A 23,046-nucleotide genomic window follows, 5' to 3' on the forward strand; every position below is an offset into this window, starting at 1 on the left:
CAGGTAAAAGGTAGAGTTCAGAGAAAACTTTGGTGGCTGTTTCCTAAGTTATTACTATGTAACGACTTGCTTTGTCGCAAAGGTCAGAGTGCACCAGGGAAACCAGAGGTTTATCAATGTGTGTTAATTTCATCTGCACTTGTTACAGAAACAATGCACTTTCTTCATGATAATCCTTGTTCTGGTCATTACAGTGCTGAGCGTACATTTAAGAAAGCATTGACAGTGTGTTATTGGCCAGGAATGAGACCTAAAATTGAAAACTTCTGTAATCTGTGTAAGACATGTGAAGCTTTTAGAAAAGCTGTGCCAAAGCACAGAGCACCTTTGCAATCTATTCAGACTGACAGACCATTTCAGTTAGTGTGTACTGACATTACTGAACTTACCACTCTTGGTAATAGATATGTGCTTGTGGTACAGGATCATTTTACTAAATATGTAAACGCCTATGCTATGTCTGACCAAAAGGCTACCAGTGGCCTCTGTGAATGATATATTCCTGAACATGGTGTTCCTGAGGAACTGTTGTCAGATCAGGGACGACAATATGAGTCTGAAATTATTCACCCCATTTGTCAGAGACTGCAGATGACAAAGAAACAAAGGGCAGATGACAAAGGGTACTCACCGTATTTCCTTGCTCATGGTAGAGAACCCCGACTACCTGCTAATGTCCATGTTTCATCACCGAAGGTTTCTGATTGCCCACAGAACTATGGCTCAGAACTGGCTACACGGATGGATGCTGCTTTTGAGACTGTTCTTCTCCATCGCGAAAAACAAAGACAAAAACGAGAGTACTATTACAACAAAGACACAAGGTTTAGGCCTTATGCTTGTGGTGATCTGGTATGGATAGATGACCCCACCACACAACGACAAAAGCTTTCCCCAAACTGGACTGGACCATATGAGGTTGTATCTGTGGATGAAAAGGGGCTCCCTTACAAGCTGGTGGATGTGAAATATCCTCAGGCTGCGACCAAAGTCATTCATTATGATCGTCTAAAACCTTACCGTAGCTCCACTGACACATCTCCAATAGATGTCACTCAATCTGTATTTCCACCAAACAGGGATACACTGCCGAGATATACTGCTTTGTCGGGTTCATTGCCCTGGTCCTTTGGCCAAGCAGCTACACCTCAGGCAGCAGAAAATGCTAGGTCGTTTCCATCTTCGCCAAGGATTCCAACTGGACTCGTCTCCCATCAGCCTGCACAACTACCCCCCAGCTTGCCACCCACTGGGGGTGCAGTTATTACCAGGTGTGGACATACCGTTCGGAAGCCACAACGACTACTGTTATGAAAAAAACTTTGTCTATGGAGTTTTTCATGTTAGAGGTCGTAAAACTGGTTTATTTAAAAGCAAACGAAAAAGCAAAAACATGTTGACAGTTGTTCTTTATGGGGCATTACTATGAGTTTGTGTCCTTTGTTTTGCAACCCCCAGGTGACAAGAGCTAATGATGAGACAGTCTGGACAGATTGTGTTTTGATGATTTATTTTTTTTTATATATAACAACTTCATTTGAGATGAGGACATTTAATTTAAAGAGGGGGAAGTATGTAAGATGATTTATTTTTTCCTTTTGAATTAATGTGGTTACATACAAGATCAGTTACTACAGTTGATCCATAGTTAAGGAATTGTGCTGTGCCTTTAAGAGGAGCCGTTTCTTTCTTCTTCATTGGTAATTTTTTTAGGTGTGCCCGAGACGGGTTCTGTTCTGTTAAAAAATGGAGGTTGAATAAAAGTCTGGACAGCTACGCTACTCCCTCTCAGTGTTCTGCTCTTTCTCCACCCACGACCTCTTATTCTACGGTAACACCGATTCAATTCACATCGTAGTGTTACACTAGCAATAGAAATAACGGCCTGTTAATATCTCAGACCATGCATTATATATACAGTATATATATAACCCATTTCATGTATAGCAGACAGTGGACATCTATCCAAAAGCCATTTTCTTGTGTTTATATGGATTTTTATTTTGTAAATAGACACAAACAACTGAAGTGGACACTAGTGCACTGCCAACTACTGGCCATCCACTGCAAGTCCAAGAAAATTTTGTTAATCTAATATGGCATAAAAATGAAAAAGCATATGACCAACAGGCATGTGAAGAGGTAGAGCAGGGCAGAGGGTCTTTGAGCCCCTACCCCTTTTGTCTTTGATGCCTCTAGTGCCCTTTTTGTGTTTTTTATCTGTGTGTCAGGAGCTCTGCTTGTGGCCCTCAACAATAATATTTATCTAAATATAATGAGTTAGCAAAATTAATGAGTCTGGCATCCCAGGGTCTCATAATGAGGATTCTATGTTTCTCTCTTCAGACACCAGGCCCATGCTGAGGAGGAGGGTATGGATCTGCGCCCTCTAACTATCAGATTATGGGCAAGAATTTTTTTTTCCAACATACACTTGTGAATAAAAACGTAGGTCTCTGATGTTGAAGTTAGAAAAACTGTTTCTATTTATTTTTCGTAATTGTCCTCATAATAGAGGGAAAACTCTGCCCAGAAGAGAAAAAGCCAGAAGAGAAAACTTCTGGCTCTAATTTCATCATTCTACCCCAGTGCTGGACTAAATGCCCAGTTTGCTACAAGCAGCCTGAATCGGTCCAACCACTGTGGGTCAGAACCTGATATAAAGAAACGGTACCGCGACTGTCGCCACGACGCAGCTCAAAGTCCTGATACCACCTGCTCACTGTTCACTCAGGATAGTTGCTGTAAAAAAATTTTTTAACTGTAAAAGAGAAAGATTTTCTACAATAATTTTTATGTTAAATTTGTGGCAACCATTAATTAGTTTTGCCTGTTTTTAAATATTTTCTTAAAACTTTCATTCTAGATTTTGACTTTTAAATAGTTTTTAAATTATTGAACTTTTTATTTCCTTTGTGTCTTTATTAAAAATGTGATATATTTAAATTATTTTCATGTTATTAGGATTTTATTATTTGTTAATTGTTGTATTATGTGACTTGTTTCATTATTTTTGTGTACAGCTTTTTGGTCTTGTTGGAGTTTAAAGTTCTCTAGAAGTAAATCAGGAATAGTAACTCCAGAGCTGCAGAGTTTAGATGCTGCATGTTCATTTAGATAGATAGATAAATCTTTATTGTCATTGTCACAAGGATAACGAAATTTAAAAGGTGCCATCAGTCAGTGCATATGCTTAAAAACAAAAAATAACCGTCTCACAATTCACACACAATGTAAGAATGAACAAATAACTGGTAAAAAAATAAATAAATAAGAACAGCCACATTCTCACATACATCATTTATGATGATTAATGGTTGTTTTTGATTGCATTTAGTTTTGTTATTGCTATCGGGTATTTTTGGTATAAAAGACAAAAACTGAATAAATAAATTACTTCTGATGTTCCTCTTCATGTGATTTAAAACTCATGTCACATTTTCAGACTCAGTTCAGGGAAAATCAACTGAACAAAATTAAACCACGAATGTAAAGACAATCAGCCAGGAAATGTTTATTTTTCATGCATTTATTGATTCATTTTTCATTTCTGAGACAGAGAAAGATCCATTAGGGAGATCAAGGTTAGATGAGAAAAAACAAAACTATTGATTTATTATAATTCTACAAACATGTGGATCAAACTGGTCAAGATACAATAAGGAAATTTTATCTGAGAGGAAATTTGATGAGAATTATATTTCTTGATAGTTTATGTTTTATTTAGACCCGATTGTTGTTTTTATCCATCCAATGTATTCACACACATCCATGATGGAAACTGGGCTGTGACATTCAGAGTCTGTTCCACCTGGAGAAATCACACCATAAATCTTGCCCTTGAACATCACTGCTGAACCATAGTCGCCCTGTAGAAAAAATTATATCAATATATTTATGTTGTAAAACAGAAAAGTAGTCAAATCACTGTACAGAGATATTGAAGAAATAAACTTACATAACACACATCCTTGTTCTGTGCTTTAGCAGAGAATACATGTCCATATGTTGGCAGGAAATGGGTAGCCTCAACAACTGGCATGTCGACACACTGAAGTTGTGTTGCAGCAACAGCATTGGATACTGTAGAGAAACATGAGAATCATAAACACGTTGTTCATTCAACCTTCTCTGTAGATACAGAAAGAAAGATTTTATTCTCATAACTTCACACTTTCTCTCACTTTGCCGATTATTGGTTTCTCCCTCTCCTGCCAGCTGAACAGTGTCACCACTGAAACACAATTAGAATAAAATGTAAAAATACAAGATAACAATGTAGAAAATTAATTGTCACAAAAGAATGAAGGAACAGAAAATGAATCCATGAAGGACTTCATCCACTGACACAGGAGTTTACACCTCCAGTCCTCAGTGACATCATACTGCGTCCTTTACATCTCTGGTCCAACACACCCAGTGATGGCATAATTACTTTGAAAAAGTAACTTTAGTCGGATTACTGAGTACCCCTTGAAAAAGTAACTTAGTTAGATTGCTGATTAATTGATTTGGAAAGTAACTAAGTTACATTAAAAGTAACTTTTTTAGTTTCTTTCAGCAGCTGCTAACAACAACACTGTGAAAATTAAATTGATCTTTGCCAATACTTAATAGCAAGTTATTTTATAATGGTAACATCAACAATGTGTCTCCACTTATAAGGTTGAACTGAAGAGGATATATTTAATGGTTACAATAGTACAAAAAAAACGTTAGTAATTTGTGTGTATTTTTGTGTGTTCCACTATTGTCTGGAAAACTCTAAGAAGGATTTTAAAGCCCCCACGCCCGGCCCCAGCCTCCAAGTTCTGTGTTACGGCCCTGCGTTTGCTGTCACAGCGCAGCGCACAGAGCTCCTCCTGCGGCTCCACTAGTCAGATGGCTGAAGCACAGATTTGTGACACTTATATTAATATTAATAATTATAATGCCGTTTAGTTGCACATTTTTACAAACTCATTCATTCGTGGCTGTTTTTACGTTTATTACGCTGTTCATATTAGTCTTGACGTTAACAATTTTCTGGAGGGCAACGCAAAGCTCGAAGTAATTCACAGGTAATACATTAAATTGACATTAATAAAGACACAGCGGGAAGGATCATCCGGGAATAGATGGACCTGGAAGGCCTAACTAAAACTAACTGGATGTCAGACACATTCTGGGGTTTATTATGAGTCTGCGTATTTTCAAGCCTAAAAGAGCAACTTCAAGTTCAAAACGAGCTCACAAACGCAGCCCACAACTCATTAAATTTGCAAGCGACTATCCCAAAGCTGCTTATAATAATCGGACTTGGCAACTGAAACTCAAAATAGTTCCTGTTTTTCCACCAACAAAATGCGCATCTCTCTTCTCCCTCAATTATTTACATTTCTGTCACTGCTGACGCTGTCACATAGAAACGTTGATCACTCGACAAGACGTGTAGAGTAGATACAATTAAATTCCAAAAGAAAATAGTAGAGCACAGTAACTCAAAGTGATTTTGATAAATAACTGTAGTCTGACTACTGGATTTGAAATAGCAACGCGTTAGATTACTCGTTACTGAAAAAAGTGGTAAGACATCATTAACATGTTACTTAGGAACGTGTTACTGCCATCACTGAACACACTTGAGCTAAACGACTTCTAGTTCTGCTGGTGGCCTGATTACCTGACTCAGGTGTGCTGAAGCAGAGGCAGCAGGACTGGAGACAGAAAATCTGAAGTCATGTTTTTGATCAGAGAAAGACTTACATTTTAGGGCGATTACTGCAGTCTGGTAGCTGAGCAAGTGGGACATCTGATACTTCTATTGGAAGCTTCAGCAACATAATGTCATGCTGCGAGCCTTCGGAAGCATAAACCACAGGATTGGCTTTGATTCTGGGAATCCTCGGTTTAGAAGTCCCTGGGTGAACTTTTAACTTTGCCACATTAATCCTGCAGAAAAGGTCAGATTATAATGAACACACAGAAAACCTGCAGATGAAACCAGTTTCATCTGCAGAAAAAACTGTGTGAATGCCTCCTTCTTACCATCCTGTTTTTGACGTCCAGCAGGAAGCTGAAGTCAGGATCCAGTTAGGGTGGATCAGAGATCCTCCACACAATATTCTATGAGAACGACTCATGCCCTCCAGCCGAACATGAAAAAGACGCCCCGTCTTATCACAGTAATTACCTCCAATAATTCTCTTCTGCAGAGAAACAGCTGAGTTCACTGAAACACCTGAAGAAGAAAAAGGACGACTTTACTCAGAAACCAGGTGCAAACATGGCTGCTGGAACAGAAAAAGGATAAACAGTTAAAGCTTAAAAAACATCACAGTTCATATGCATAGAAGTTTCAGTCTGAAACAGAATCAGAGGGAAGTTTGAGAGTCACAGAGAGCAGCAGCCTTCCTGGAACCACTGGAAGTGTCTCCAGTGTGACCAGTTTCCCCAGTGTTTCTGACTCACCCAGCCCCAGCAGCAGCAGCAGAACCTTCAGCAGAGCCATTGCTGGTCCAGCTTCCTGTGAATGTCTGCAGTAATGCAGCAGCTTTTAAACTCTGTTCACAACTTCCTGCTGGAAATTAAGCCACCAATCACAGGACAGACACTGATCTGTCCAATTACAGGACAGACACTGATCTGTCCAATCACAGGACAGACACTGATCTGCGCTGCCATCTGCATACAGACTAACTTTAGCAAAAGAAACTTGAAAATAGTTCTTGCTCCATTGACAGATTATTTCTCTAATATCCAAACATTTCCCCTCTTATAACTTAAATAATCAGCCAATGAAACAATAACTTTTCATGAATTTTAAGGAATTGACTTAAAATAAGCAGATCTTTTATTTGGCTGCAACGTTACTTATAAGTTAGTTTTGCCTTATCTAGACTGAACTGAGAGATTTACATTAGAAACTAGACAAAATAATCAGTAAGTTTTCTGCTTTTGCAGTGCACAAGCTTGCAGTGAGTTTTGCTCAAGTGAAAACTTGATTGTAAACTTGATGAAATAAAACTAGATATAAAATAAAAAAAGAGCAACTCTTCCTGGTTTTCAGGTTGATGTTTTTTGAGAAAAACGTTTTGGTTTCCAATGTACAAAAATTCACATCTGCCTTTGCTCCTGAATGTAGAATCATTTTGTTATTGATGAGGTGTGAAAATGACCCTTGTTGAGAATAAATAATTCTGTTTTCCTCTTTCTCTTTTAGCTATTTACATGCTTGATTACACATACATTCATTCACATAGATCACATCCTCGCAAAAGCTAAAGGAAATTACATGTTAGGAAACATCCTGAAAGCTAATCCTAAAGGATGTAAAGGAACGCTCTGTTTAGGGCATAGCTTGGATAGAGGCTAACAAAGGGAATTACAAACTTGTTTGATTCTGAAGAGTAACAGTCTGTGATTTGACTAGAGACGTGATTACATATTCATCTGCTAACTGAAAAAAAGCATTTGTTTCATGTGGCTAAAAGTTAGTTTGGTGTAAAGTGGAGCAAATGTGCTAACAAAAAATCAAGTCAAGGACAAACATAAATACAAAAAATAGAAAAGAGGCCCTGATGCTACATTGTGAAAAACAAAAGACTAATTGAACTAAAATGTCCTTCGTAAAAGAAACTATGAATCTTGTGATTTGATAAGAAATGTTACAATAAATTCATAAGGAACAATCTCTTATGGACAAAATGACTCTGTCTTTTCTCTGTTTTATCTGCTCACATGCACACAGCTGCATGCTGACATAGCCATAACATTTAAGACTAGCAATAGAAATAACCGCCTGTTAATATCTCAGACCATGCATTATATATATATATATATATACAGTACAGACCAAATGTTTGGACACACTTTCTCATTGAAGTCAATGAGAAGGTGTGTCCAAACTTTTGGTCTGTACTGTATATAACCCATTTCATGTATAGCAGACAGTGGACATCTATCCAAAAGCCATTTTCTTGTGTATATATGGATTTTTATTTTGTAAATAGACACAAACAACTGAAGTGGACACTAGTGCACTGCCAACTACTGGCCATCCACTGCAAGTCCAAGAAAATTTTGTTAATCTAATATGGCATAAAAATGAAAAAGCATACGACCAACAGGCATGTGAAGAGGTAGAGCAGGCCAGAGGGTCTTTGAGCCCCTACCCCTTTTGTCTTTGATGCCTCTAGTGCCCTTTTTGTGTTTTTTATCTGCGTGTCAGGAGCTCTGCTTGTGGCCCTCAACAATATTATTTAGCTAAATATAATGAGTTAGCAAAATTAATGAGTCTGGCATCCCAGGGTCTCATAATGAGGATTCTATGTTTCTCTCTTCAGACACCAGGCCCATGCTGAGGAGGAGGGTATGGATCTGCGCCCTCTAACTATCAGATTATGAGCAAGAATTTTTTTTTCCAACATACACTTGTGAATAAAAACGTAGGTCTCTGATGTTGAAGTTAGAAAAACTGTTTCTATTTATTTTTCGTAATTGTCCTCATAATAGAGGGAAAACTCTTTGCCCAGAAGAGAAAAAGCCAGAAGAGAAAACTTCTGGCTCTAATTTCATCATTCTACCCCAGTGCTGGACTAAATGCCAAGTTTGCTACAAGCAGCCTGAATCGGTCCAACCACTGTGGTTTCAGAACCAGATATCCTGATATAAAGAAACGGTACCGCGATTGTCGCCACGACGCAGCTCAAAGTCCTGATACCACCTGCTCACTGTTCGCTCTCTGCTTCACCTTAACGTTTCTACCAGGCGGGTTAAAGCAGCTGCTGATGGGACCTGGACTGGAGGTGAGCGGCTGTGAATGGAAGGTACTGCAGAACCTCAACTGCTAAAAGAAGATTCAGCTCATAGCATTTGGAGCTCACAAAAATGTCACAAACATCAGCGAAAATACTTCACCAATAATTTGAACCGCAGCATAAAGCCAAACTTTTCACAATTAAATAAATCCATATGTCCCAAAAGCATCGGAGGACTGGCATAGGGTTCACCTGGGACTCCAGGTAGATTATATTTCAGAGGTGCAGTGCAATTTCAATTTCACACTGAGTTTTAGTCAATGGGGCACACGATTTGGAAGCTACTGAAGAAAACCTTATTTTATTTAATATTAAAATGATTTAAAATATTTAATATGACTTAAAATTTTAATAGAGGATAGTGCGTGTCATGTAAAAGTATGAATTTGTTTGCATCAATTTGAGTTAGATCCTTTTCACTCGCGAGGAGAACAGAAAGAGATGTGCTTCAGTTACAATCTCCACCTATTCTGAAAGCACATTCTGCTGCACCTCTCTTTTTATTGACAATCATCCCCTAGTTACAATACACATTTCAGCTCTAATCAAAACATATGCAGCTGCAACGTGATTCACATTTCATAAAATAGACTAGAACGTTTACTACAAACAGTATAACTATATCAGCACCATTACTCTATTCACTATCATTTTATAAACATGAAGAATAGGATGTCCTTCTGCTGAGCAGAAGGATGCCGGTTGGTGCCAGTTGTCTTTGCGTCCTTCAGTGGGGCTTTCTTCAATATACCGAGAAACACTATAAGCCGCTACTTTTTTCCCAGGCTTTGAACTGTGCAGCTTACAGCCCGGTGTGGCTTTTCTGTGGATTTTTCTTCAACCACCAGGGGGCTCCTTAGCAGGAAGTGAATCATTGGAAGTCAAAATTGGAGATCAAAGAAGAAAACGCTAATTTTCAATTAGAAAAAGCACATGCTAGCAGCAGGCACGATGAAGATATTTCTTAAACTCATACCTCTTCATCATGGAACCTACATGAAGTAGTTCATATGATGCAGCTTTTAAGTTGAAGGCTTTCGACCTGGTAGTACAGGAGGGAAATAGAGCTGCTGCACTTAAGCTCGGTGTGAACGAATCCATGGTTCGGCGTTTGAGACGGAAGGCTGTGTCCTTAATAAATCCAGCAGATGTGAAAAACTGAGAATGGCGAAGATATCAGCGGCTTTCAGCCCGGTGCGGCTTATATATGTATGTTTCCAGTTTTAAAAAAAATCTTTAAAGATGCAGCTTATAGTGAGGTGTGCTCTATAGTCCTGAAAATACAGTATATATCTTGACGGAAATGCATGTGTAAGGACAAGGAAAGACAATATATATATTCTGCTTTTATTTTTTTATTATGTCCGTTTTGGTCCTCCATAATTTATGAACAAACACAAGGATTACACCATATTGTAGCAAAGTTAACACAACAATCAAACTAACATAAAAAATTATGTAGAGGTAACCCCTCTGAGCTTTTTGGATCTTTAAAGCAGTCTGCAGCCAAGCTGTTATAGAGGTTAAACAGTCAGATATTTTCAGGGCTTATTTAGTAACATAGCAGTAAATTTGCTAATTTCATAACTGCATAGCCAGCGATCTTCTCTCCTCTGGTCTCTTTAACAGCTACAGTCTCAGATCAACTCAGCCCTCCAGGACTGACAGCAGCAGAAACAGCAACATTATACCTATCAGAGAAACAGAAATTACATTTGCTTTGCATTGTCCCCACATGATGACAATGATACAGTATGATCCGATTAACTATTAGATTCTTGAGTAATATACGTTGTTGCTATGTAGTTGTACGATGTTTTAAGATCTTGTTCAATGTGCCCCTTTTTAACTTTGAGCCCCCGGCCCTCCAAAGGTCTCTGCACGGCCCTGAGGCAAACCTTCTCTTCTGTTTAATTTGATTTAATATGATCAGTGAACAACATTGTAACAATAAAATATTTAATGAGATATTTTAGCAGTACTAACATCTTTTTAACTTTTGCAGATGTTGCTATAAAGTTTACAGAGAACTTCTGTCATATTTAGACTTTTGAAAACCAAATTGTAATTTCTGAGAATTTTACATAATAAACATATAAAATAGATTTTAATTTCAACAGTGAAAAGATATAAATATTTTTGCACTCCCTCCTTTGTTTTGTAGAGGATTTGCATGATAATGTTAAGATTATTCTTTTATATGGCCTTACGTATACCTATAAAGAAATTAAAATTAAAAATTAAAATGAACAAAGACACTTTAACTGCAAAAGAAGAAAATTTTCTACAATCATTTTTATGTTAAATTTGTGGCAACCGAAAGCTACCATTAATTAGTTTCACTTGTTTTTAAATATTTTCTTAAAACATTTTTCATTCCAGATTTTGATTTTTAAAGTATTGAACTTTTCTGAAAATGTCTTTATTTTTGCATTATTAGGATTTTATTATTTGTTAATTGTATTATGTGACTTCTGTTTCATTATTTTTGTGCACAGCTCTTTGGTCTTGTTGGAGTTTAAAGTTCTCTAGAAGTAAATCAGGAATAGTAACTCCAGAGCTGCAGAGTTTAGATGCTGCATGTTCATTTCTGATGTAAAATAAAGACAAAAACTGAATAAATAAATTACTTCTGGGTTCCTTTTTATGTCATTTAAAACTCATGTCACATTTTCAGACTCAGTTCAGGGAAAATATCAACTTAACAAACTGAACCATGAATGTAAAAATGATCAGCCAGGAAGTGTTTCTTTTTCAGGCATTTATTAATTCATTTTTCATTTCTGAGACAGAGAAAGATCCATTAGGGAGATCAAGGTTAGATGAGAAAAAACAAAACTATTGATTTATTCTAATTCTACAAACGTGGATCAAACTGGTCAAGATACAAGAATAAAGTTATATCTGAGATGAAATTTTGATGAGAATTATATTTCATGATAGTTTATGTTTTATTTAAGCCCGATTGTTGTTTTTATCCATCCAATGTATTCACACACATCATTTATGTAAACTGGTCTCTGACATGCATGGATTGGTCCAGTTTCAACAATCACACCATAAATCATGTTGTTGTACACTGCTGCTCCGCCGGATTCGCCCTGTAGAAAAATTTATAGCAACATATTTTTTTATGTTTTAAAAAAGAAAAGTCTTCTAATCACTTTAGGTAGATATTGAAGAAACAATCTTACACGACATGAATCCTTGTTCGGTGCTGCAATGGAGAATACATGTCCATATTTTGGCTGGACTTGGGAAATCTGAACAACGTTCATGTCGACACACTGAAGATGTGCTGGAATTTCACCATCGGTCACTGGAATGAAACATGAGAATATACATGTTCTTCACTCAACCTCTGTAGAGATAGAGACAAAGATTTTATTTTCATAACTTTAATATTTCTCTCACATCGTCGATTATTGGGGCCGGTTGTCATTGCTCCCTCTCCTGCCAGCTGAACAATGTCACCACTGAAACAATTAAAATAAAATGTAAAAATACAAGATAACAATGTAGAAAATTGTTATGAAGAACAGAAAATAAATCCATGAAGGACTTCATCCACTGACACATGAGTTTCCACCTCCAGTCCCCAGTGACGTTGTACTGCGTCCTTTACATGTGTCTCTGGTCCAACACACCTGAGCTAAACTGGTGGCCTGATTACCTGACTCAGGTGTGCTGAAGCAGAGGCAGCAGGACTGGAGACAGAAAATCTGAAGTCATGTTGTTGATCAGAGAAAGACTTACATTTTAAGACGATAACTGCAGTCTGGTAGCTGAGCAAGTGGGACATTTGTTACTCTTTTCTGAAGCTTGAGCAACATGATGCCATGCACCCTGCTGTCATCAGTATACAGCACAGGATTGTGTGTGACTATGTGATGCTGCTCTTCACCAGTCCGTGGATGAACTTTTACAACTACTACTTCAAGCCTGCAAAAAAGGTTAGATTATAATGAACACACAGAAAACCTGATCATCTGCAGATAAAACTGTTAATGTATCTTTCCTACCTCCTTGTCTCTGACTTCCAGCAGTGAGTTGCAGTCAGGATCCATTTAGGGTGGATCAGAGATCCTCCACAAATTGTCTTGCTATGTCCTGCGGTGCCCTCCAGCCGAACATGATAAAGACGCTCCGTGTCAGCACAGTTATGACCTCCAATGATTCTCTTCTGCAGAGAAACATCTGAGTTCCCGGGAACACCTGAAGAAGCAAAGAAGGACTTTACTCAGAAACCAGGTGCAAACATGGCTGCTAGAACAGAAAAAGGATAAACAGTTACAGATTAAAAACCATCACAGTTCATATGCAAAAACGTTTCAGTCTGAAACAGAATCAGAGGGAAGTTTGAGAGTCACAGAGATCAGCAGCCTTCCTGGAACCAGTGGAAGTGTCTCCAGTGTATCCAGTGTGACCAGTTTCTCCAGTGTTTCTGACTCACCCAGCCCCAGCAGCAGCAGAACCTTCAGCAGAGCCATTGCTGGTCCAGCTTCCTGTGAATGTCTGCAGTAATGCAGCAGCTTTTAAACTCTGTTCACAACTTCCTGCTGGAAAGAAAGCCACCAATCACAGGACAGACACTGATCTGTCCAATCACAGGACAGTCACTGATCTGCGCTGCCATCTGCATACAGAGTAACTTTAACATCTCATCGTTCTAAAGAAACTTGAAAAAAGTTCTTGTTCCATTGACAGATTATTTCACTAGTAACCAAACATTTCCCCTCTCATATTGTAAATAATCAGCCAATGAAACAAGAACTTTTTCATCAGTATTAAGGAATTGACTTAAAATGACCAGATCCTTTATTTTGCTGCAAAGGTACTGGTAAGTTTTGGATTTTTTCAAGGGAACTGAGAGATTTACACTTGTAACTAGATTAAAAATAATTGCTAAATTTTCTGTTTTTACAGCACACAAGCTTGCAGTGAGTTTTGCTCAAGTGAAAACTAGATAGTAAACTTAATGAAATAAACCAGATTTTCTAGAGAGAGTGATTCGTCTTTGTTTTAAGGTTGATGATTTTTTAGGAAAGAACTGTTTGGTTTCCAGTCTACAAAAATTTACATCTGCCTTTGCTCACAAAGGTAGAATCATTTTGTTTATTGATGAGCGGTGAAAATTACCCTCTATACAAATAGAAAAGTGTTTGCTTCTGTTATTTTGAAAAATAATATTACAGTGCTGGGTAGTGAAGAGCATTTGCATTTGTTGTAAATGCAAAATTGTAATAAAAAATTGAAACTCAGAAATTCTCCCAATTATCCATTCATCCATCCATCCATCTTCTTCCGCTTATCTGGGATCAGTTTGCGGGGGTAGCAGCCTAAGAAGGGAGGCTCTCCACAGCCACTTGTTCCAGCTCCTCTGGGGGAATCTCAAGGCATTCCCAGCCCAGCCAGGAAACACAGTCCCTCCAGCATGTCCTGGGACTGGCCTCCTCCCGGTGGGACGTGCCTGGAGCCCATCACCAGGGAGGCTTCCAGGAGGCATCCTAACCAGATACCCGAGCCACCTCAACTGGCTCCTCTCGACATGAAATAGCAGTGTCCCCAGGCTCAGCTTCCTCAATGGAATGCATGTTGGTGAGATTGAGGAGGTCTTCGAAGTATTCTGTCCACCAGCCCACAACGTCCTGAGTTGACATCAGCAGCACACCATCCCCACTATAAACAGTGTTGGTGCTGCACTGCTGAGACTACGGATGGTGGAGCAGCATCACCTCAAAGCCATGCAGAAGTGTTTCTCCATGGCCTTTCCAAACTCCTCCCACACCAGAGTTTTTGCCTCAGCAACCACCCGAGTCACATGCCATTTGGACTGCCAGTACCCATCAGCTGCTTCCAGAGTCCCACAGGCCAAAAAGCCCCAATAGGACTCCTTTTTCAGCCTGACGGCATCCCTCACCGAAGGTGTCCACCAATGGGTTCGAGGGTTGCTGCCACGACAAGCATCGACAACCACAGCTCTGATATGTCGCCTCAACAATGGAGGAGCGAAACATGGTCCATTGAGACTCAATATCCCCTTCTTCCCCTGGAAAGTTGTTCAAAGTTCCCCGGGAGGTGGGAGTTAAAGCTCTGTCTCACAGGAGATGGATGTTCAGATGTTCCCAGCAGACCCTCATAACACGTTTGGGCCTGACCAGGCCTGACTGGCCTGACAACCTGAAAACAAGGAAGAGTCGTTTTTTCTTCAGAAAATCAGTTTTATTTCACCAAGTTTACAATCAAGTTTTCGCTTGAGCAAAACGTACTGCAAATGTATGCAGTGCAAAAACAGAAAATTTACTAATTATTTTTAGTCTAGTTTCTAATGCAAATCTCTCAGCAAAAATATAGGATCTGTTTGTTTTAAGTCAATTCCTTAATACTGATGAAAAAGTTCTTGTTTCATTGGCTAATTATTTAAATTATAAGAGGGGAAATGTTTAGATATTAGTGATATAATCTGTCAATGGATCAAGAACTTTTTTCAAGTTTCTTTAGAACGATGAGATGTTAAAGTAAGATGGCAGCGCAGAACAGTGACTGTCCTGTGATTGGACAGATCAGTGTCTGTCCTGTGATTGGTGGCTTTCTTTCCAGCAGGAAGTTGTGAACAGAGTTTAAAAGCTGCTGCATTACTGCAGACATTCACAGGAAGCTGGACCGGCAATGGCTCTGCTGAAGGTTCTGCTGCTGCTGCTGGGGCTGGGTGAGTCAGAAACACTGGAGAAACTGGACACACTGGAGAAACTTCCACTGGATCCAGGGAGGCTGCTGCTCTCTGTGACTCTCAAACTTCCCTCTGATTCTGTTTCAGACTGAAACATCTTTGCATATGAACTGTGATGCTTTTTAATCTGTAACTGTTTATCCTTTTTCTGTTCCAGCAGCCATGTTTGCACCTGGTTTCTGAGTAAAGTCCTCCTTTTTCTTCTTCAGGTGTTTCCGTGAACTCAGATGTTTCTCTGCAGAAGAGAATCATTGGAGGTCATAACTGTGCTGACACGGAGCGTCTTTATCATGTTCGGCTGGAGGGATCCAATGGTACTCATATGAGCCTGTGTGGAGGATCTCTGATCCACCCCAACTGGATCCTGACTTCAGCTCACTGCTGGGAGTCGGAGAGAGGGTGGTAGGAAAGAGACATTAACACAGTTTTACCTGCAGATGATCAGGTTTTCTGTGTGTTCATTATAATCTAACCTTTCCTGCAGGATTAACGAAGCAATGTTAAAAGTTCATCCACGGACTGCTACACAGCAGAATCAAGTAATCCGACAAGCTCCTGTGATTTATACTGACCAGGGCCACCAGCATGACATCATGTTGCTGAAGCTTCGGAAACCAGTATCAGATGTCCCACCTGTTAAGCTACCAGACTGCAGTAATCGCCCTAAAATGTAAGTCTTTCTCTGATCAAAAACATGACTTCAGATTTTCTGTCTCCAGTCCTGCTGTATACTGATGACAGCAGGGTGCATGGCATCATGTTGCTCAAGCTTCAGAAAAGAGTAACAAATGTCCCACTTGCTCAGCTACCAGACTGCAGTTATCGTCTTAAAATGTAAGTCTTTCTCTGATCAACAACATGACTTCAGATTTTCTGTCTCCAGTCCTGCTGCCTCTGCTTCAGCACACCTGAGTCAGGTAATCAGGCCACCAGTTTAGCTCAGGTGTGTTGGACCAGACACATGTAAAGGGCACAGTACAATGTCACTGGGGACTGGAGGTGGAAACTCCTGTGTCAGTGGATAAAGTCCTTCATGGATTTATTTTCTTTTATTTCATTGTTCTTTGTAACAATTAATTTTCTACATTGTTATCTTGTATTTTCACATTTTTTTCTAATTGTGTTTCAGTGGTGACACTGTTCAGCTGGCAGGAGAGGGAGCAACGACAACCGGCCCCAATAATGAACGATGTGAGAGAAAGTTTGAAGTTATGAGTATAAAATTTTTGTTTCGAGTGAAGAACATGTTTATGATTCTCATGTTTCTCTTCAGTATCCAATGCTGCTACTGCAACACATCTTCAGTGTGTCGACATAAAAGTTGATGATGGTTCCGCCTTCGATCCGACATGTGGGCATGTATTCTATACTGCAGCACCGAACAAAGATATATGTCCTGTAAATTTGTTTCTTCAATATCTCTCTACAGTGATTAGAGGACTTTTCTGTTTTACATCATAAGTAAATATATTGATATAAATTTTTCTGCAGGGTGACTCTGGTTCAGCAGCGGTGTTCAACGGCATGATTTATGGTGTGATGGTTGAAGGTGGACCAGACTATGCATGTGAGGCACCAGTTTCCATCATGGATGTGTGTGAATACATTGGATGGATAAAAACAACAATCGGGGTTAAATAAAACATAAACTATCATGAAATATAATTCTCATCAAAATTTCATCTCAGATATAATTTTATAATTGCATATTGACCAGTTTGATCCACATGTTTGTAGAATTAGGATAAATCAATAGCTTTGTTTTTTCTCACCTGACCTTGATCTCCCTAATGGATCTTTCTCTGTCTCAGAAATGAAAAATGAATCAATAAATGGATGAAAAATAAACATTTCTTGGCTGATCATCTTTACATTCATGGTTCAGTTTGTTCAGTTGATATTTTCCCTGAACTGAGTCTAAAAATTTGACAAAATTTTAAATCACATGAAGAGGAACACCAGAAGTAATTTATTTATTCATTTTTTGTCTTTTATGTCAGAAATGAACATGCAGCATCTATAAACTCTGCAGCTCTGGAGTTACTATTCCTGATTTACTTCTAGAGAACTTTAAATTCCAACAAGACCAAAGAGCTGTGCACAAAAATAATGAAACAGAAGTCACATAATACAATTAACAGATATTTAAATCCTAATAGCAAACAAATAATAATAAAAAAACACTTTTTTTTAGAAAGATACAAAGGAAATAAAAAATGTAATAGTTAAAAACAATTTAAAATCTAAATCTGGAATGAAAGAATTTTTAAGTAAATGTTTAAAAACAGGTATAGCTAATTAATTGTAGCTTCCAGTTGCCACAAATTTAACATAAAAATTATCATAGAAAATTTTTCTCTTTTGCAGTTAAACAAAGTGTCATTGTTAATTTTAATTTTTAATTTGAACACTTTTTATAGGCTTACATAAACCCATAAAAAATTATCTTAAAAACAATAACATAAAAATCACCTGCAAAATAAAGGAGGAAGTGCAAAAATATTTACTTTCTTTCACTGTTGAAATTAAAATCTAATTTACATGTTTATGGTGTGAAACTTCTCAGAAATTACAATTTGCTCTTCAAATGTTTAAATATGAGAGAAGTTCTTTGTAAATTTTATAGTAAAAAAATGGCACTAGGAGCATCAAAGATAAAAGGGGCAGGGCCTCACGTTTGCCAAATAGTGAGGCAAGCCTGTTCACCCATATTTTATCTGGAGTTGTTCTAAACGTAAATATTTAGCATAGCTCCTTCTCACTCTTAATTAATGCATAATAAACAGTTATTAATTATTCATAAAGTGTTTGTAGTATATCCATAATCTATTTGCCACATTTAAGGGGACCATTATTGTAAAGTGGTACCTGTTTGCTTCAAAACCAACAAGAATGAGATATATTGAATCAAATATTAATTTATTATATTTAATTATATTTTTGATAGGTTTTTATTCAATTAAAAGTAAACAATAGCTATCCAATAAACTACTAACGTGAGAGTAAAAAAAATTTAGTAAAAAGGCTTTTTAATCACAGAGTGACTGGTTATAAAATTTGACTATTTTTGTTTTTTTAGTCCGATGTCAAACAGGAAAACAAGAATTGTGGAAAGTCTAGTATTATAAAGACTAAAATTAAAAAATTATATATGACATTGCTAGTCTATCCATAACCTTACACCCTTGTCCCTAATGAGGTCAGGAGGGGTGCTGGTGCCTATCTCCAGCTAACGTTTTGGGCGAGAGGCGGGGTTCACCCTGGACAGTCTGTCGCAGACAAACAACCATGCACACACACAGGGAGAATTTAGAGAGACCAATTTACCTGACAGTCCTGTTTTTGGACTGTGGGAGAAAGCCAGAGTACCCGGAGAGAACCCACGCAAACTCCATGCAGAAAGAGCCCGGGCCGGGAATCGAACCCAGAACCTCCTTGCTGCAAGACAATAGTGCTACCAACTGCGCCTTTGTGCATCCCTATTTTGTTGTCCAAATAAATAAATGTTAAAAATAAACGTTCAATTGGGATTCAAACCGCAGCTGCCATAATTAGATATTACGTCACTTTTTGAGATTTATTTTTTTTCTCCCCTCCAGGGGGTCTTTTTGTGGGCTCTAGTATCCCTTATATTAAAGTAGGTTGACAGGAAAAGGGGAAGACATGCAGCAAATGTCGCCGGGTCTGGGAATCGAACCCACGACGAGGACTCAAGGCCTCCAAACGTGGGTTGCGCTCTCCCCTACGCCACCACAGCACGCCCCAAGATAGTTTTAAATACATTTGAAAATATAATGTGTACATTTCCTTTGACTATGATTGACTATAATTTGCTGTTGCGTTCTATAGATTGCACAGCCATCTGTTTTGCTCTTGGCAGGGGAGTTTTAGGTAATTATGTTTGGTTTGAATTTCACTGCCAGCACGATTCCTGGCGGACACTGCAGGGCTGCCACCTCCCCGTCTCTGATTGTAATCAGAGAAAATTGGACAAAATTAACTTGGGTGAACATTACACTATTAAATAAAGCAACTGTTTCCATTTATTTAGCCTCTTCTTTCCTTTGTGGGTTTAACCTGATCGTGTTTTTACACAGATTCGTGATTGCTGGTTGTGTAAGAACGTGAGGTTGATGGTTTTTCCAGACTTTTACCAGGAGATTTATGAGGAAGCTTGTTTATGTCCCTACTTAAAATTCTGAAACTTAAAATCAAGACAGTGAGGCATCTTCATGATGCAAGTAAACATATTTTCAACTATTAGTTTTTAACTTATTCATTGTAGATCTGTTGAAGGTTTCTTAAATAAGTTATTTTAAAATTTTAATCAGCTGCAAAGGTATAAAAAAAACAATTGTCTTTCCGTTTTAGTTGTTTAGAAATTCAGTGAATTCTTTGAGATGTGACCTTAACTAAACAATCTGATTGGCATTTCTTTGGCAAACGTTTTTTTACATACATACAAAATCCTGTGAATTATTTTTCAATTATTTTGTAATTCCTCCATTTTATGACCTGATCAGATTATTTTCACATAAGAGTCAGCTTCTAAAAACGGCTGCTGAGTGTGAAACGGGACCCGGTTTGGAAAAACATGTTAATGTAATTCCTGTTTCATACAAAATCCCACAGTTTGGCTTGGGTCTGTCTCCCTAAAGAAAAACCCTGAAGCACCATCTGTTTAAGTGATTTAAAGTAGTGACTAATGAACCATCAGTTGCTGGCATGTTGTGTTTTTATGTTGAAATCATTAGTGGAACTTTGGTTTTGCTAGAAAGATTGCAAATCCTTTCTTTTATCAACTACGGTTTAATGTTGGCCCACTGTAATTAATTATTGCATGCCATAAATTGTACTTTTAGGAGTAATTTTACTGTATTTTTGGTCTTACTTGAGTAATATTAAGAAATATTGCAACTCTTATATTGTTAGTTTCTGGATACTCTACCTAATGTGACCAAAAATATGCAAGACATTGAGACAAACCTATAGCTTAAAGTTCTGTTTGTACTTAAACTTTGCTGTTTTAATATTATAAAGTGGATGCTTAATATTATCTTATGGAAATTATATTGTTAAAGAAAAGAATGATATTCTGATTAGGGTTAGGGATTCAATAAAGCACAAATTGAAGAAGTTTTAGAGAAATCTATCAATTTTAATTTAAGTTTAATCAATGACAGCACAGTAAACAATGTTTCGTGATAAAAAATTTGCATTATTTTGCACGAAGGATTTGGATCCCAGTTATTGGTTGAACCTTTAAAAAATACAGCAAAATTAGAAATCACACAAACACACACATACTGAAACATTGTAAGTATTAGCAAGGAACACATAAAATGCATATTAGAGAAGGTACATTCTCCTCAACAATGTAGATTATACATCAGTATTCACTTATTTATGTTTAAAATATATATTCTAGAATATACAATACCCTTTTTTTCTTTGTTTTTGCAGTGTATAGGGTGAAATAATTTCTTACAACGTCAAAAATGTTTTGCTTTTATCACAGAATAAAAGCAAAACATCAGATTGTTGAGAAGTTCAGTCAGTAAAACGTTTTATGCTGTAGTTAGACAGTAAACAGCTCGCTCCGTCTGAGAGTCTGCAGCAGAAATCTGGAAGAAATATCATCTATGCAGACCCTGTCTGGGCCCACCTCCCAAAACTTGCTGCAACCTGAAACCTTTCACCGATGTCAGCCGGTTCAAACCATAAAGTAGATTCATTTAATTATATTCTTTCAGCACACAAAGTTTTATTTCTTTCCAGTCAGTGTGATCACAACCTCTAAAGACTTTATGTGATTTATGTTAAGCCTGAATTTATAAATAAAAATATAAAACATACGCAAGCTGCGCAAGAAAAGAGTTATGTAAATTAACTCAATGTGACATCTAAATTATCTGGAGAAATTTAGACAAACTGCTTAAAAGGTATTAAGAAATAAAATGAGCAGAGTTGTTTTATCGGCTGCCCTCTGCTGGTAACTTAGGCACAATCATCTTTGTATGGGAGTTTCTGATTTTCACTACAAAAACACAAAATCTTACCAAATATTTTTGTCTAGTTTCTGGTGTAGGTTTTTTTTTTGCACACTTAAAATAAGACAAAACTAACTTACAAGAAGCTTTTCTCCAAAATATATGAGCTTGTTTTAAGTAAATAACACCTGAATATTGATTTTAAAAATTATTGCTTCCACTGGCAGATTTTTTCTCTCATATTTTCTTATAAATCTACCGGTGGGACTAGGACATTTTTTAATCACTAGCTCCCATATCTTGTTGTAAAGTTCATTGTAAGCTAGATTTGTATTATTTCAAGTGTACTAAGACATTGTTACTAAAAACTGGACAAAAACACAAGGTAAGATTTTGTGTCTTTGCATTGTTAGTGTAACGTTAATTTATATTTTTTTAGAAATCTGACACTAAATGTATGAACGTATGTAATAATTAAGCAGTTTCCATGATTAATTTTTCAGAGGCTACTTATTTTTGTTAAATTATAACTAAAGTGACTTCACCACAATAAACCAATTCTTACCAATATAATTGGTAAGAATTCTATTCTTACTAATAAGAATAGTTCAGTTTGTTCTATCATGTTATAGAGTGGGGAATAAAAAAGTAACAAATAAGTTTATCTGCATGGGACAGAAAGAAACAACCAGAAACAATCCCACATTCATTATAAAACAAAGCAAAAATATTCTAAAACAATTCAAAAATATATTCTCAACTTGTGAGTTTATAGCAAAATAGATTGTCTTCTAACAATTTTATGTGAATTTGTTAGAGAACACTGGATGAACATCAAGTTTACTAGCTTTTTTAGATGCCAACACAAAATCTTACCAAGTATTTTTGTCTAATTTATATTGCAAACATCTTAGTAAACGTGAAATAAGAGAAAACTAACTTATAAGTAGCTATTCAGCAAAATATAGGAGCTTGTTTTAAATCAATAATTCTTTAATATTGATGAAATATTCCTAGTACAATCCATTTCACAATCATCGGGCGTTCCGCCGTTACCTAGCAACCCCAGCCAAGCCCAGCCCATTACCTAGCAACCCAGTATTAGTTCCATTGGCAGATTATTTCTCTTATATCATGGGTAAAATGTCTAGTTGTAAGTTAAATAATTTGGCAATAGAGCAGGTACTCGTTCTGCAACTTTAACAAATTATTGTTAATTTGTTAAAGTTAACAATAACTTTAACAACTAACTCCTATAACTTGCTTATTTGTAAGCTAGTTTGATCTTATTTCAAGTGTACTAAGACATTTGCACTAGATACTAGACCAAACACACTCTGTAAGATTTTTTTTTGTTGCAGGAAAAGGACTTTTTTGTACTGTTGCAAAGTTCCTGGCATTTTGTTTAGTCAAATCTCCTGCTGAGCTAAGCCCATTTGAGCCCCATTGTTTTGTTAAGAAGGTTAAATCCTTTTGTAACTAAGCAGCAGTCTCACTTTTGTTCTCCTAAAATGCAAACTCTCCACCA

The 23,046-nt window shown here is 37.3% G+C and overlaps 3 protein-coding genes across 3 annotated transcripts; 1 reads left to right on the forward strand and 2 right to left on the reverse strand.

The window, feature by feature from the left end:
- Positions 1–3,517: 3,517 nt before the first annotated feature.
- On the reverse strand, positions 3,518–6,490 carry LOC102235130 (kallikrein 1-related peptidase b27-like). The gene is made up of 6 exons (XM_005799431.2): positions 6,451–6,490; positions 6,028–6,220; positions 5,746–5,931; positions 4,185–4,234; positions 3,959–4,083; positions 3,518–3,869 (listed from the first exon to the last, which is right to left on the reverse strand). The coding sequence occupies exons 1-6, from the start codon at positions 6,488–6,490 to the stop codon at positions 3,720–3,722; spliced, it is 744 nt and encodes a 247-aa protein (XP_005799488.1). The 3' UTR covers positions 3,518–3,719.
- Positions 6,491–11,575: 5,085 nt separating this feature from the next.
- Positions 11,576–13,288, reverse strand: LOC106699631 (trypsin-like). Its single transcript, XM_023330496.1, has 6 exons — positions 13,252–13,288; positions 12,821–13,013; positions 12,555–12,740; positions 12,213–12,274; positions 11,993–12,117; positions 11,576–11,899 (listed from the first exon to the last, which is right to left on the reverse strand). The coding sequence occupies exons 1-6, from the start codon at positions 13,286–13,288 to the stop codon at positions 11,750–11,752; spliced, it is 753 nt and encodes a 250-aa protein (XP_023186264.1). The 3' UTR covers positions 11,576–11,749.
- Positions 13,289–15,467: 2,179 nt separating this feature from the next.
- Positions 15,468–17,357, forward strand: LOC106699634 (kallikrein 1-related peptidase b21-like). The gene is made up of 6 exons (XM_014468915.2): positions 15,468–15,507; positions 15,738–15,930; positions 16,013–16,198; positions 16,658–16,719; positions 16,802–16,926; positions 17,020–17,357. Exons 1-6 carry the CDS (start codon positions 15,468–15,470, stop codon positions 17,167–17,169), a joined length of 756 nt encoding a protein of 251 aa, XP_014324401.1. The 3' UTR covers positions 17,170–17,357.
- The last annotated feature ends 5,689 nt before the right edge of the window (positions 17,358–23,046 follow it).

This window comes from Xiphophorus maculatus, chromosome 3 (assembly GCF_002775205.1).
Source record: "Xiphophorus maculatus strain JP 163 A chromosome 3, X_maculatus-5.0-male, whole genome shotgun sequence".
Classification (NCBI taxonomy): domain Eukaryota; kingdom Metazoa; phylum Chordata; class Actinopteri; order Cyprinodontiformes; family Poeciliidae; genus Xiphophorus; species Xiphophorus maculatus.

Coding starts and splice junctions, on each gene's coding strand:
- LOC102235130 (XM_005799431.2), bottom strand. CDS start 6,490: ATGGCTCTGCTGAAGGTTCTGCTGCTGCTGCTGGGGCTGG. Junction 6,221..6,450: donor GCTGCTGCTGCTGGGGCTGG/GTGAGTCAGAAA, acceptor TTTCTTCTTCAG/GTGTTTCAGTGAACTCAGCT. Junction 5,932..6,027: donor TGGACGTCAAAAACAGGATG/GTAAGAAGGAGG, acceptor CCTTTTCTGCAG/GATTAATGTGGCAAAGTTAA.
- LOC106699631 (XM_023330496.1), bottom strand. CDS start 13,288: ATGGCTCTGCTGAAGGTTCTGCTGCTGCTGGGGCTGG. Junction 12,741..12,820: donor TGGAAGTCAGAGACAAGGAG/GTAGGAAAGATA, acceptor CCTTTTTTGCAG/GCTTGAAGTAGTAGTTGTAA. Junction 12,118..12,212: donor CGGCCCCAATAATCGACGAT/GTGAGAGAAATA, acceptor GTTTCATTCCAG/TGACCGATGGTGAAATTCCA.
- LOC106699634 (XM_014468915.2), top strand. CDS start 15,468: ATGGCTCTGCTGAAGGTTCTGCTGCTGCTGCTGGGGCTGG. Junction 16,720..16,801: donor CGGCCCCAATAATGAACGAT/GTGAGAGAAAGT, acceptor GTTTCTCTTCAG/TATCCAATGCTGCTACTGCA. Junction 16,927..17,019: donor CGAACAAAGATATATGTCCT/GTAAATTTGTTT, acceptor ATTTTTCTGCAG/GGTGACTCTGGTTCAGCAGC.